The sequence below is a fragment of the Microtus pennsylvanicus genome, chromosome 11 (genome assembly GCF_037038515.1).
Source record: "Microtus pennsylvanicus isolate mMicPen1 chromosome 11, mMicPen1.hap1, whole genome shotgun sequence".
In the NCBI taxonomy this organism is placed as follows: Eukaryota; Metazoa; Chordata; class Mammalia; order Rodentia; family Cricetidae; genus Microtus; species Microtus pennsylvanicus.
Genome location: NC_134589.1, coordinates 37,660,020 through 37,675,188, shown reverse-complemented (window position 1 = coordinate 37,675,188; position 15,169 = coordinate 37,660,020). Strand labels below are relative to the sequence as shown.

Here is a 15,169-nt window from a genome sequence, read left to right as displayed (position 1 = left end):
TGGCAGGTCAGTGGTGGCACATGCTTTTAATCCCAGCACTCAGGAGGCAGAGGCAGGCAGATCTCTGTGAGTTTGAGGCCAGCCTGGTCTACAAGACCTAGTTCCAGGACAGGATCCAAAGCTACAGAAAAAGCCTGTCTCGAAAAACCAAAATAAATAAATAAATAACTAAAAATAAAAAATAAAGGAATAGTGTGGTTAGGGAGTAATTATGAACATGAAATAAAAATGTGAGTGACCTGCCTTTCATAAGCATAAAGTGTTGCGGAAACACGTGTTTACTAAGTCACTCTTAAGAGGCAAGGAGGGTAAAGGGGATCTGAGTCGTTCCTCCAGCTGCTGTGGACACACGGCAGGTCTGAAGTTGAACGAATGACGTGGTTCAGCCTTCTCTCCTTGGGGCTCAGTCCTGACTCAGGCCTGCAGGGCTGGTTTTTAAACAGCACCCCACATTCCAATCACATACCTTTGGCTTTTAGAACTCTGCCGCAGCCTGCAGTGGAGTCTGGGACTCAGGTGTGCCTCACTTGCCTTCCTCTAGAGTCTGACACTATGTTCCCGACTCCCCACATAGGCCTGGATGGCACCACGGTATCCCAATGGTCACCATGACCCGTGGGGTCGCTCAGAACCAGCAGACCTGACTAGCCATCAGACGAGCTCAGAGGGGCTAGAGCAGGAAATAACCAGAAGACAGTGACCTTCACCTCCGTTTCACACTGGAGGCCTCCTTGGTAGGGTTCGTGTTTTGGGAACATGCTCGTCCCTCCCTCGTGCCCAAGCACCCACATGCTTTCATTAGTTAGTCAGGTGAGCTAGGAGCTACATGATTCTTATGGATAGCTAGCATGCATCACAAGGTTCCACATTTGGTAGGTCAGTACTAAATGTTGAGTCACATGCTCCTGGAGGTCTTATTTGAGTCAAGCCTCCTTTTGTTTACCCTTCATATTTCTGTGATGTCATACGGCTTTGATATCCTTGCAGTGAAACAGGAATAGCTCAGAAGGAGACCGTTAACCACACGTGCATCTAATTACTGTTGTTAATCAGTCCTCGACTCAGGGAGGAAGCCTGACATTTGAATTGTGGCAGAAACAGTAAGTGCACACCTGGGCAGTTGCTTCGTGTTATCCAGGAGGTGTACTCCACATGCCCAAGGTCGCCTGTTGATGCTTAGGTGCCGAATAGTTTACCCGAAGTCAGGGAAATAGAAGTGTGCACAAGGTATATATTTAGCTCAAAGCAGCTTAAATGTGATTATTTTCCTACAATAGATGTCATCCTTGTCTTATAAGGGAGGAGACCAAGCCGAGATTAAGTACCTTGAGTAAAAAAACCAGGATTTCTCCGTAGGAGAAATAGGAGGTATAGTGTGGCTTATGGTGGTATTGTGACTGTGGATACATTGAATTTGTCTTTTCTCTGTCTCTCCAGTGTACGCCCATAAACAGGAACCCCCTCAGTATTCCCACACCTCCCGGTTTCCATCTGCGATGGTGGTCACAGATACCAGTAGCATCAATACCCTCACCAGCATGTCTTCCAGTAAACAGGTAATGCCAACAGAATGGCGCCAGGGTGTGTGTGTGTGTGTGTGTGTGTGTGTGTGTGTGTGTGTGTGTTCATATGATGACTATGACTGTGAGGTACCAACCGAGTAAGTGTATACTCAGTCACGGTTTCATTCTTGTGAGACTCTTCTCCAGTCACCTGCTAAAGAGAACCCCTGAGGTCAGGGGACAAAACAGATGGACCCCAGGCCAAAAATACTCATTGCTCCCCAGTAAGAGTACTAAAGGAAGACTGGAGTGGGATGAGTCAGTGGAGCCCGGATGACACAGCGTCGTTAGACACTGGAATTGAGCATTCCTGACCGGGATGGTTGATGATCCATAGAAAGGGTTTTTCCAGGAGGGGATGGGAGGTCAGGATATCTGTTGCGTTGCCAGCTTTGCAGAGGTGGTCAGTGGGGAAAGAGAAAGGTGGATGGGGCCTTGGGGCTGATTCTCTTGGTCTAGGGCCCATACTACCCCCAGGCTATAAGCTCCAGGACTAACCTAATTGTGCTAACCCTTTGACGACTCCCCAGTAGACAGTGTGACTTTTTCAGAGGTCTGTGCCCATTCCATGGTTTATTAAGAAACTCAAATTCAACTTCCTGGTGCACAGAGAGTGGGGGGATCTGGCAGCTTAGTCACAGCCTCAGAGGATGAGTAATCCCCACCTCCCAAAGAGGGGACGGAGTCATACAAACAACGAGCCAACAGGGAGGGCTGTTGCTCAGACAACTGGACAGGACACTGAGAACCAGAAAACAGGACAAGATGTCTGAACACAGTTGTGGATTCCAGAGTAACACAATGAGACCTTTCAGCAGACGGGATCTATGTACTGTGGGAACTGGGTGGCCTCTATCGATTGCTAGATAAGGAGGTGACAACCTTGAACTTCATGTCAGAAGCACCCATCAAGGTTTGATCTTGTCGATCGGCTCCCCCCACTCCTGAGCCCTGTAAGTCACACCTCACCCACTGTTACAAGCTTCCGATCAGATTCTTTCATGAGCCTTGACTCATCTTCTTCTGGCCCTAGAGCAGTGGTTCTCAACCTGTGGGACACGACCCCTCTGGAGGATAAGGATCCTTTTCGCAGGGAACGCTTATCAGATACCCCGCAACGTTAGTTACGAAGTAGTAATGAAATAATCTTACGGTTGGGGTCACTATAATATGAGGGACTGTATAAAGGGTTGCGGCATTAGGAAAGTTGGGAACCACTGCCCTAGAGTGAAGTAGGGAGGGCTCTGCTGCTTTATTTGAGCTTTCATTTCTTCATCTTGAAAATAACAATTGTACCTTCTACTTGTTTCAAGGATTTGGAGAGGTCATGTATATTAAGTGCCTGGCATATCTTGGATGCCAAACACATGGTTTGGGTTGCTGGGCTCCAAAACTGGAATTAGAAGGAGAGGTGTGTGGGACCCTCTCTACCACTCTTCTCTCACCCAATAGACGATTAAAAGACAACCCTCGGTTGCCCTGCCCTTCGACTCTTGACTCCCGTGCCATTTCCCACTCTTTGTAGCCATCAGGGAGAACATTTATCTGTGCTCACCAATCCCATCGGGGGGCAGTCAGGCGCAGCAGCCCTTCTTGGGAATGCCTTCCTCTTTTAAAGGGTTATCCATCCATCTACCGCTTGGGCAGCCCTAGACAGGGCGGTAATTAATTATCCCTGTCTTTCCCACATTGACTTTGATGCTTGCTTGTTGAAACGAGTCCTCTGGATTCAGGAAATAGTCTCTTAACCTGCCTCAAGAAGCTCCCAGAGATGCTGCCATCACCCCCACGTGACTTCTGCCCTCCACTGGGCAGAGTGGCTAGTCAACCTTGAAGCTGCCTGAGCAGCTTCCTTGATCTGTTATGAAGTTGTCTCTATAGTCCAGAACGTCTCACAAGTGGCCACACCCTCATCTCTGCAACGCTGAAGATGCTTATAATACTAATAAGAATTATTTAAAAATTCTCAGGTGGCCATGATGGTACATGCTTGTAATAGCAGGGCACAGGAAGCTGAGGCAAGAGGAGCATTGTCTCAAAAGAAAAATGTAATGCTTTATAGTTTATACCTCTCTCTGGTGAATATCATCATTTCTGAAACCCAGAGTGGAAAGTGACCTACTCAAGGTCATGCAGATGAACTTAGCCCCCAGACTTCAGGTTTTGATCCCAAATCCTGGACTCTTTCCATTTAAATACCTACACTCCCTACTGAAGTGCCCATAACAATCGGCAATGCTTTTGTTGTTGTAAGTGGTTTAGAACCAGGGGGAAAACGAAGCTTGTGTGCTCAGTTCCAAACAGAAAACTTCCTTGGAACCAAAGCAACAGGAAGAACAGAAGAGGGTAGACTGAAGCCACACCCCTCTTCCTGAGGCACCAGGGACATGAGCAGCTTTTGTTCTTTGTTTGTTTTAAATTATCCTTCTCTGTGAGCAGACAGAGTTCTCATAAGGGAACACCGACAGAAAGAAGGAATACAGAAGGAGAGAGATGGTTTCAAAACCACTCCTAGGTGTTAGAGCATGTAAGATATATGGGAGAAAATGGGTCCTGGGTCAAGTATGTTCCAGGGACACTAGTTTAAACAGAGCCTGCTGGGAAGGGCTTCTCAGAACAGTCCATGGGCTGGTGTGTGTGTGGAACCAGCAACTAACTAGTGCCTGCTGTGGCTGGGCCATGGAGACACACCCTGGACCGTGCTATTTTACAGGCATTGTACAGTGGCTGGAAAAGCCAGGACACCTGAGTTAATTCAGACTCCACAGCCCCTGCTGTGTGAACTTGGGCAGCTTTTCCCCATTAAAACTACTAAAACTGTTGTTTGCTTTATAAATGGGGACACTCTACCCTGTCTCACAAGTGCCTAACAGGGTGTCAGGGCGTAGTCAAGAGCAGAGGGAAGCTCCCTCTCTATTCCTTCTTCTGTCCGTGCTCCTTTATGAGCCCATCATCTCCCCTCCTGACTTCTTCAGCATCTACCTCAGTGTTTGGTCTCTATGTGGCTATAGGAGGCCCTGCCAACAACATATTTTCCACATTATGGTCCTCTCTCCCAAAGGCTCATCATCTTGGGTCTAGGCTCCAGATCACTGTTTTCCTTGCTGCTAAATTGGGCCATGGTATATGTTCAGTGGATGGATGGAGCAATCGATGAATGAGGGGATAGATTCAGAACTGGTACTTTTTAGTACCTTCAATTTCCAACAAACATTCAAGCTACTGTTCTACCATATATTCTCTGGCTAACTCTCCTACTCCTGCCAGGTAGATATTTTTATGCAGAAATCCAAGGCTCAAAGATGAAGAGGGAGATGAATAATTTCACACAATTGTAAACTCCACAGCTCTCACCTCCCAAGATATCTCTCTCTCTCTCTCTTCCTTCCTTCCTTCCATCCTTCCTTCCTTCCTTCCTTCCTTTCTTCCCTCCTTTTGAGTTGATGATTTCAGTGCTTTGGGTAGCCTCTGAAGCAATTGCTGCTTTCCTGGAAGATGGAAAAGAGCATGTTTCTGTGATAGCAGAAGGGAAACAATGATTGGGAACCTAGTGGCTTGAAACTCACGGCACAAACAAGCCTGGCATCAGTTTTGCAGCTATATTCCTTCCTCTGCTTCCCAAATGCTGTTTAAGGCCATGTGCTGCCATACTTGGCTTCTGATAGCTATGCATACTTAAGCACCATAATAATGGTGCAGGGTTGTACATGTATAAGGAAGGCTAAATCTGGACTGTGAACTTGTAGCTGTCTGATTCTGGCACTTACTGTTGCGACTACAGACCTGCCTTGGGGCCCTCCAGGATGGAGTTTCAGGAATCATTGGCTGCCATGAGTCCTTCCGTAGCTCCTGCCCTCTGTCCCTCCCAGAGAATTTGTCTCTTCCTCTTCAGCTGTTGGGTGTTGGGAGTTTTGTCCTGAGAGGGTTTGTGGTCTGGGCTCCTGTATAGCAGAGACTACACAAGAAATGACTTCAGTCACAACCAGAGTGTGCAGGCTGTGAGCTGACTCCTGCTCCCATAGCTCTCTCCACCCATCCTTTCACTTTTTAGTTTACGGAGAGGTCAAGAGAATCCCCGGAGGTACTGACAAGAGAAGGCGGGCTGCTTCATGTTGGGTCCTCTGAAGCTGGCCCTTCTTGTCAGTCATTTTCACCATTGGGGTGAGGAAAGCAAGATGGATGATGACCAGCAGTGCTTAGCCTGGGAGCTGGCCAGATCAAGACTCAAAATTCTACTCCATATGCCCTTGGGGAATATGTCAAGCCTCAGTTTCCTTCTATGTACAATGAAATCTCTTTCATGGGATCATTGCAAGGACTGATTGCAAGAAGTCCCCAGTGTTTGACCCAAGGGAACATCCAGTCCGAGCATCAGACTTACAAATGACCGAGAATTATTTCCCCCTATAGTTTCACTCAGATCTTTTTATAAAGCTGTATCGTTTTTGTTTTATGTGTTAATGTTTTGCCTATGTGTATCTCCGCACCATATACATGTAGTGCCCAAGGACGCCAGAAACAGGTGTTGAGTTCCCTGGGACTGGAGCCTTAGATGCCATATGGGTGCTGGGAACTGAACTCCAGTCCTTTGTAAGAGCAGCAAGTGCTCCTAACCTCTGAAGCTGATGCTCTGCCCCACTCCCATGGGTATCAACTTAGCCCAAGCTCAGGCTTCTCTTGTCTCTAGCTGATCTCTTTCAATGGCCCCTGTTCCCACTTCTGTTCTTCCACACAACACTGTGGTCCGATTGCAGCAGCCAGAGTGGTCTCTTCAAGAGAAAAATCAAGCCTGTGCCTCCCCCGTCAAAGCTCCCCAATAGCTTTCCATAGCAACCAAAGGAAGAGGAGAGGTACAAGCTCTGGGTGATCAGGCTGCTGCTGCTGCTGCTACTGCTACTGTTGCTGCTATCATCTCCATACTTCTTTCTGCTCCTCCTTTGTTCACTGGAACAAGGGACTCACAGCAGCCGACAAGTGATCACACTCAGTATTGTGCATTTGGCCTCATCTGCCTGGAACACACTTTGTGGGACTTGACATGCTTGTTCCTTCGTCTAATTCAATTCACGTGTCACCGCCTCCCTCAATGAGTCCCCCTTTCCCTCGCGTCAGCCTAACTTACCAGGCTTGTTTTCGGAAGAGTATTCCTCTCCACCTAAGAGCTGGTGACTTAGGATATATGCATGTGATGTTTAGTGGCATGTTGTTCAAACTCACTAGAATGTAACCTGTATGAGATGCCAGGCTGGTCCTGTTGGCAGTTGCACACCCTGAACACACAGCAGGCAGTCAGCAATGACCTGAATGGATAAATAACAGCCATCCACCTCAGAGCGTAGACAGAGGCCAGCAGGATGGCTCAGCAGGTAAAGATCCCCAGCACCCGGGCAGTGGACAGGGAGACCTGACTTTTGCAAGGCATCCTCTGACCTCCACACACAAGCGGTGGCATGTGCAAGCCTGTGCCTTTGCTGTAAACTAATGCTAAAAACTGATGCAAGATAGAAGGCTGTGTAAGCCGAGCCTGAGCAGTGACTGCACGCAGTGGAGCCGCAGCACACTTTAGCTACCGCCATTATGTAACGAATCCTCAGGGGACGAAGGCCTCACCACCACACCTTTCAGACAGGTCATAGGGTGCTCCTCTGAGCCGGGCCCCCCATGGAACTGGGTGTGCTAGGACCCCAGCGCACACCTTATCAGATGTTTATGTTTAGACTCCGAGGGGAGCAAATAATTCCAGTTCCCTTGACAACATTTAGGGCTCTGCCACCATTTTATTATGTGAGCAAACATCTGATAGCTGGAAAGTCCACCCCTAATGACAGGCCATAGGGTCTCCCTGGCGTCTCCTTATCTGCCCTTCTTGTTTGCGCTTCTGCCGAAACCTGCGAGGTCACAAGCCATTTTCTCTCTCTTCCACCTGAAATCTGAAAATTAGAAGGAAAAGGGGAGGGGCTGATATTGGGAAGTAAAGAGACTGGAGAGTAGGGGTGGGCAGAAGCAAGCAGAGGAGGCGAAGGGTATCGGGGGATCCTGACCGAGGCCCCAAGAATGTAGGAGGAGCAGAAACCCAGCTCCTGACGCAAATGCATAGATCAGGCCCACTCTTAGGGGCCCTCAAGAGCAGCAAGAACAGAGGAAGGGGCCCGTCCTGGACGTTATTAATAATGACCACACAAACACCATGGAGGCAACATCACCTGTGCTAATGCGTCAAGCCCACTGTAGCTTCCGTTCTATGGAGGAAGAAACTGAAGCACAAAGACTAATGTGACTGAGAACAAAGGCTAAGCAGAAAGAATGCTCTTAGCCCCCAACACATGCTGGAGGTCACCCAAAACCAACCTGAGGCTCGGTTCCAGTCTTCCCGGTTCTGAACCATCGGGCCAGTCCAGCTTACACTGAACCTTGATTTTTCTAAATCTGTCATGACCTCATGGGGTCGTAGTTGAGAGCCCTGATTATTAGGAAAATAAAGGGATAATAGGGCTGTGTTCATATGGGTTCACGGGTGTGATGCCTGTATGTTTTAAGGGAGCATCTCGCGAAAACAAGCCACTAGGCCGAAAGGAAGCCATCAATGCTAACAAAAGTAAAAGGGTGGGAAGGAAAGGGAGGGGAAACACGAGTCTGAAAGAGGAGCCCTGCCTTTCTGAAATAATCACAGGGGAGCTCTGGGCTCCAGAAGGGGAAGCTGCCTCACATGGATCCTGTGGCCCTCCCAGAGGGTGGCTCCAGACACTCTGAGGTCTCCTTCCCTGGCCCTTCCAGATGTGTGGCATCAAACACCATCAGCCCTTGACTTCTTTTCCTAATGGTCACAGCCCTTAAAAGTTCTTTCTATTTTAATTAGTTTATTTTTATTTCACATGGCCTCATTTGCCTGCCTGTATGTCTGTGTGAAGTTTCAGATCACCTGAACCTGGAGCTACAGGCAGTTATGAGCTGCCATGTGGGTGCTGGGAGTTGAACCCAAGTTCTCTGGAAGAACAGCCAGTGCTCTTAACTGCTCAACCATCTCTCTAGCCCCATCCTTGAAAGTTCTTAGGATTTTCAGAGCCCTCTCCCTGGTGGAAACTTTGAGTAGAGGGACATTTCCTCACCCGCTATGGCCTTGCTGCTTCTGGTAGCTCAACGGCGTCGCAGAGCCTGTGGAGTTCTTAGACATACACACTCCTGGGGCTGGCAAGGTGGCTCAGCTGCTGAAGGAGCTTGTGGCCAAGCCCATCAAACCTGAATTTGATCCTGGAACTCACATAGTCGAAGGGGAGAATGGACTCGTGCGAATTGTCCTCTGGCCTCTTCATGTGCACTCTGAGTGCCCGCACACACAAAGAAATCAGTGGAAACGATTTTCACACTGCAAGTGCAAACTCCCAGGCCTAAGAATTGGAAGTGGAACAATGTTTTCACAGGATCCTTGTCCTGGTTGTTCCATCCAAGTTTGGGAAACAGTGGTTTAGGGTGCTGTGCTGTTAGCGGTCTTAGGAAGACTTCCACAAGAGGCCTAGAACTCCCAACCCTGCTGTTGTGTGATCTCCCTGAGCACTGTGTAAATGTTATTGTCACAAAACCCCACTTCAGGGGTAAGGTCAGCAAATAAGGACTATTTCAGGGTCTCCAGCAAGTTCCAGGGAAAAGCTTTCCCACAGGGAGTGTGTTTCAGCAACCCCATTCCAGCCCCCCACCTCCAGGTCCTTTGCTGGCTGAGTTGCGTGCCTGCTCCCTTGGAGAAACTAAACCGATGGCCTGCGTGCACACGGCTAAACCCTTTCTCCCCTCTCTCTTCCTCTGCAGTGTCCACTGCAAGCCTGGTGATGCCTATGTAACCACCCACTTTATGTGCAGCGGCAAGGACCCCATTTTCTACACCATCAAGTCTCGCTGGGCAGCTGTCATAGAAAAGCTCAGTGACGCGACGAGCACCTGGGAGCCCAGGAGACTTCCCACTTACCTGACACCCTACAGACACCTTGAACAACCTGCTCTCTCGGGGTGCAGCCTGAAGCCCTGCTTCCCTTCTCTGCAGTATTGTCTTGCCACCTCCCGAGTGCTCGTTTCTCCCAGAGTCGACTGGTGCACCACGGTGCAACAGGAAGCGAGAAAACCGTGGAGTCTACGCTGCAGTCCGTCGAACAAACTGATGCAAAAACTTGAATCTGTTACTGAAATGACGAGGAGGACCAAGGAGGATGTGTGCTATCGAACTGAGCCAGACCCTGTAAATACTGACAGCCTCCCTCCCCCATCCCAGATGATCTCGAGATTTCTTCTAAAGAAGTAAATTTGTCCAATGCGTGTAAACTATAAACTATTGTAATTAAGTGCAATTTCCCTTCCAGGTATCTCCCCCACCCTGTATATAATACTAAAGTGTCTGTCACTTTTCTTTGTAAAGGTCAGAGTTGGAATTCCAAGAGTAACTTGTTCCCTTCCCCCTCCCCATGGAAAAACACCCGCAGTGGGAAATGAATCTCTTCACCACCCCTCCGGCCACAGGGATGGCATACTGTGGATAGACTGCCAGCTTGCTCTGCTCTGCTGATGTTAAGACACACCTCTGGATCTCTAGGGAGTGAGACATTAGTGGCAGCCTGATGCCCTAGCTTTCTGCGGGCCTGGGGCTCGGCCAGTGGATCCTCCAAGAAATCCCAGGACAGGGACGCCGTCTGGCTGACAGCCATCTCAGGAAGCCTCCCATTAAAGCAATTTATTTTGTCACTGTGCAGAGTCTCGTGTTTCTCATTCCTCTTCCCCTGCTATGGTTTCACCAAAAATCCCCAGCCTGGTCTCTGAGATTCCCCAGTGAGCCCACTAAAAATACTGTGTCTGCTAGGCTGGTCTGCACTCGGGTCGTCTTCCTCGAGTGTTCGTGTTAGCTTTCTCACACTTCCATGTGGGAAACAGTTATTTCTCCATCAGACATCAGAGGGACAAGGTCATAGAGCCAAGTCTGGGTCACCTGTGGTCCTAAAGACAAAAAGTACAGGGGAGAAAAATGTGGTAGGAAAATTTCTAAAATCTCATTTTAAGCATCAACTCCAGGCTTCTTCCTGCCTTCTTGGCCTCCCATAGGACTGTCTGAGCCAGAGAAGGGGCTTTTGTGGATGCCAACACCCGCTTGTTGAGGGTAATGAACTCAATGCTGACATGAGAGGAAGGACCCTGCCCTGGCCTCAGTTCTGCCACCTCCTCCATAGCAAGTCCCGCTGGCCTGTGCTTTTTCTACTTTCCAGCGAAGTATTTCTCAGAGAAAGCACAGGCAAGAAAACAAGTCCCTGGGTGGCAGGGTTTTCATATATCCCAATATAGTGGGAGATGACCATTCTCAGAGAACTGAGAAAACTTGCTGAGGACCTACTGTGTGCTCGTAGCAGGGGCAGATATAAAATACTGGTCCATTACTGGTTTCTGGGGTGTCAGGACTGTGATTTGGGGTTGATGAAGTTAAGAGGAAGTTCATAGTTATGTTGAGATGAAGCCAGGACAAGGGCAAGCACTACATACACATAGATAGCAATGATCCCTTGCACTGCTCGAGGTAACCTAAAAGGACATGTCCAGGGTCCGGAGAGATGGCTCAGCTGTTAAGAGCACTTGTTGCTCATGCAGAGGGCCCAGCTTTAGTTCCTAGCGCCCAATCAAGCTGCTCATAACCTCCTGTAACCACAACTCCAGGGGCCCCGACACCCTCTTCTTGTCTCAGAGGCAGGGTATGCACATACAGACAAGCAGGTATGCACACAGAGATAAAAGCTTGTTAAAAAGTTTTTAGAGGACATGTCCAGTTCCAGAAAGAGCCAGGGAGTAAAGGCATGAAGCCTCAACCTTGGCTAGAATCCCGTAGCCAGATCATACTGTTTGGGGACCAGCAAATGTCTGCATTTGGCAGTTTAGATTGTTTGGCATGATTGCAGTAACCCTGAGAACCTTGAGTCCTAGAGACTCAGGAGGTCATCTGTACAAGGAGAGGGAGGGAGTTTAGTTAGGTACAGTCTTAACTTTTCTTAACAAAACCCTATTTGAACCAAGATATATAGGCAGGAAAACGACAGTTCCCTCAACACTAGCAGGCCCTTCCTAACATCCCTTCACCAGATGAAGGAAGGAGAGAGGCACCCACTGTATGGGATTCCATTCACCCACTGTATGAAAAGAAACTGCCCATTTTGAAGATTTGAAGAAGCCTCACCCGTTCCTCCCTTACGTACCAACATTCTCCAAGCTCCTTGTTTACCCACCAAGCACAAACTAACAGATGGTTCTTTTCCTCCCAGGACCCACTCATGTTCTAGGGAGCATCCTGGGTTAGACCCTCTTCATTTTAACATCCGTGGGCAGAAAATGAAATCCTTAGTGAAACCTGCCTCAAAGTGCACTAAACTGTTCTGAGCCCAGTGGTGGTGGCGTCTCCCCTCCCAAGGTACAGATAGCTAGTCCTGTTTGCGGCGGAATTTGGGTGGATAAGAATACAATGTAGTTGAGAGTCTGAGCCCTCCACTCACGGTTGGGGGCAAGCCTTTGGTAGACTTCTTGGAGTCCGGATAACTTGATTAGGATCAGCACCGCGGTGATATATAAAACTGCTATGGTAGTAATCGTACCTGATTTCTAAGGTCCTTTGAGGTTAACGTCAAGGGCTTGAAACTCTGAAACCTGCGCACACTGTGTTGGTATGCCTTCTTTCTTCAGAGAGTTTCCTGGGCTGGGCTGATTCTTCCACATGTCAATCAAGATTTCCTTATCACCTGTGTGGTGCTGGGTATTTGGCTAAAATGCTTTTGTTCCTATGGTATAAGGCAAATGGATTGGTAAACTGAGGCTTAGGAAGAGCAAATCTAAGGAGGGAGGGCTTGACTGGGGAGGCTTCATCTCCCGTAGGGAAAGAAGATAAAACAGGACCTGAGGGAGGCTATGGAGAGCCCCAGGGGATTGGGGGCAGGGAACAGGGGTCCCAAGAAGACTCTGGGAGCCAGGAAAGGGCAAAGTCAGGAGGAGACAGGAGCCAGCTGTGCTGGAGGTAAAGCTGGCTGATAGCGCCCTTTGAATCGGGGATTAAATTAATCAAAACCTCAGGAAAATTGTCAACAGATAGCAGGGAGAACCTCAGAGACACAGTTTCTCCCAACCCATCACAGGGCCACCATTCAGAACAAATAGCAATCAGCTGAACTAACTACCTCTCTGTCTCCTCCCTCCCCCCTCTCTGTCTCTCCCTCTCTCTTCTGTGTCCTCCCTCCCCCTCTGTCTCTCCCTCTCTCTTCTGTCTCCTCCCTCCCCCTCTGTCTCTCCCTCTCTCTTCTGTCTCCTCCCTCCCCCTCTCTATCTCTCCCTCTCTCTTCCTTCTCTTCCTCCTCCATGCAGGGGTCATTCCGCTGTGCAAATACTGAATTGTCTGCTGAGACTTAACAGCAGAACTGCTTTATAGCTGAATCCTTGGCGTGTGCAGGACTTCACACACACACCTGGATGAACTCTTGCCTGGGTGGAGAGAGAGAGAGAGATAAAAAAGAAAGAAAAGAAAGAAAGAAACAACAACAACAACAACAACAACAAAAAACACGTTCTAAGGGAACTTTCTAAGGGAAAACAAGCCTAGCAAACACAGAGGGGACTTTGTCAAAAGCAGAGTCACCCAAGTGACTCCGGGTGACTAAGGCTTGTATGTATGTATTTATGCCAACACACCACAGAAGAAAGTTGAAGATGTTTCTTTTGTATTTTCTTTTCTCACTGTATATATATTAAATCCCAAAGAAAGATTTCTTTCCTGTGTCCTGTTGTCTTGACAGTAGTAATAAAATAATACAAGTTGTTCTGGATTTGTTATGAAAGGATATACAAAGTTAGAAGGATTTTTGTTTTGTTTTTGTTTGTTTGTTGGTCTTTTGTTGTTGTTTTGCTTTTTGTAGTTGTTTTTGGTTTTTGAGACAAGATTTCTCTTTGTCATACCTCAAACTCAGAGACCTGCCTGCCTCTGCCTCGCAAGTGCTGGGATTAAAGGTGTGCACCACCACTTCCCGGCTTACATTTATTTTTTTAAAAGACCAAACTGACCCAGGGAGGCTATGGAGAGCCCCATGGGGTTGTGGGCAGGGAACAGGGGTCCCAGGAAGACTCTGGGAGTCTCAGGGGTGACTCTTGAGTCAGCATAAGACTCTGCAAAAGCTTTGCTTTTGAAACCATATTATCTAAAATGCCCCCTTCATTTATTCAAAAGGTATTTCCTGGGCTGGGGAGATGGCTCAGCTGGTAAAGTTCTTGCCACATAAGCATGAGGTCCTGAATTTGGATTCCCAGCACTCATGTAAAAAGCCATGTAGGTTCTAAGGAGACAGAGACAGGAGGATTCCTGGAGCTTTCTCGACCTAGCCAATCAGTGAGCTCCAGGTTCAGTGATTGACTCTCAAAACTAAATGAAAGCTAAAGAGATGGCTCTGCAGTTAAGAGCACCAGCTGTTCTTCCAGAGGACCCCAGTTCAATTCACAGTGCCCACATGGCTGTTCCCAACCATCTGTAGCTCCAATTCCAGGGGATACAACACCCTCTTCTGGCCCATGCTGGCGTGGCACATACACAGTGCATATGCAGGCAAAACACATACATAAAACAGAAATAATCTTTTTTTAAAAAGTGGAGCCCAGAATGGTGGTGCACACCTCCTGGGGGTGGGGGTGTGTTTTGGTTTTTGGTTTGGTTTGGTTTGATTTGGTTTGGTTTTTCAAGAAAGAGTTTCTCTGTAGCTTTAGAGCCTGTCCTGAAACTAGCTCTTGTAGACCAGGCTGGTCTCGAACTTACAGAGATCTGCCTGCTTCTGCCTTCTGAGTGCTGGGATTAAAGGTGTGTGCCACCACCACCCGACTGGTGGTGCACACCTTTAATCCAAACATGTGGGAGGCAGAGGTAGGTAGATCTCTGAGTTTGAAGCCACCCTGGTCTACATAGTGAGTTACAGAACAGTCAAGGCTATAAAAGAGACCCTGACTCAAAAAAAGGGGATGGGAGTGGGAAATCACTGAATGTCACCTGCACGTGTGTCCGTGCAAACACCCTCATAGGCCACTTCTCCCTGGAGCTTCCATCTGACTGGGATGGAGCCAACAATAACTGGATAATCAGCATAATAAATACATATGAAATACGTGAACATGCCAAGCAGCAATGCAACTTGAAAGAAGAAAGGAGGCTGAGAAAGAGAAGGGAGTAATCCATTTCTGAAGGTGGTTCTCTTTACCTCTGTCTTCCAACATAGGCTTCACTGGCCATCCAACCAGACTGAGATTTCTGGGTGTATTTCAGACTCACTTGCATAGCTGGTGAGATGGTCTAGCCAGTAAGGGTGCTTGCCGCTAAGTCTGATGACCTTAGTTCAGTTCCCTGGAACCCACGTGGTTGAAGGATAGAACCAACTCTTGAAAGTTTTCCTCTGGCCATTATGCATACCCATGCAATAATTAATAAATTAAATAATAATAAAGGATCACCTTGAAGGGGCAGCTGAAGATGTGTCCCCTGCCACTTTCTCCTCTGAGCGGCTAGAATGATGACTTCAGACAAAAGGTCAAATGATAGCTTGAAAAAACTAAAAGAAAAGGAGGAAGAA

The 15,169-nt window shown here is 48.1% G+C and overlaps 1 protein-coding gene across 4 annotated transcripts in view; it reads left to right on the top strand.

Moving 5' to 3' along the window:
- Hnf1b (HNF1 homeobox B) overlaps positions 1 to 10,291 on the top strand; it is a 53,025-nt gene extending 42,734 nt beyond the window's left edge. For 2 of the 4 annotated variants that reach the window (XM_075991307.1, XM_075991305.1), the window contains exons 8-9: positions 1,438 to 1,556; positions 9,363 to 10,291. In XM_075991307.1, coding sequence (XP_075847422.1) covers positions 1,438 to 1,556; positions 9,363 to 9,383 — 140 coding nt within the window. In that variant the 3' untranslated portion in view covers positions 9,384 to 10,291. The remainder of the gene's footprint in view (positions 1 to 1,437; positions 1,557 to 9,362) is intronic. The other 2 variants (XM_075991308.1, XM_075991306.1) reach the window with 1 other exon arrangement.
- Positions 10,292 to 15,169: the final 4,878 nt, after the last annotated feature.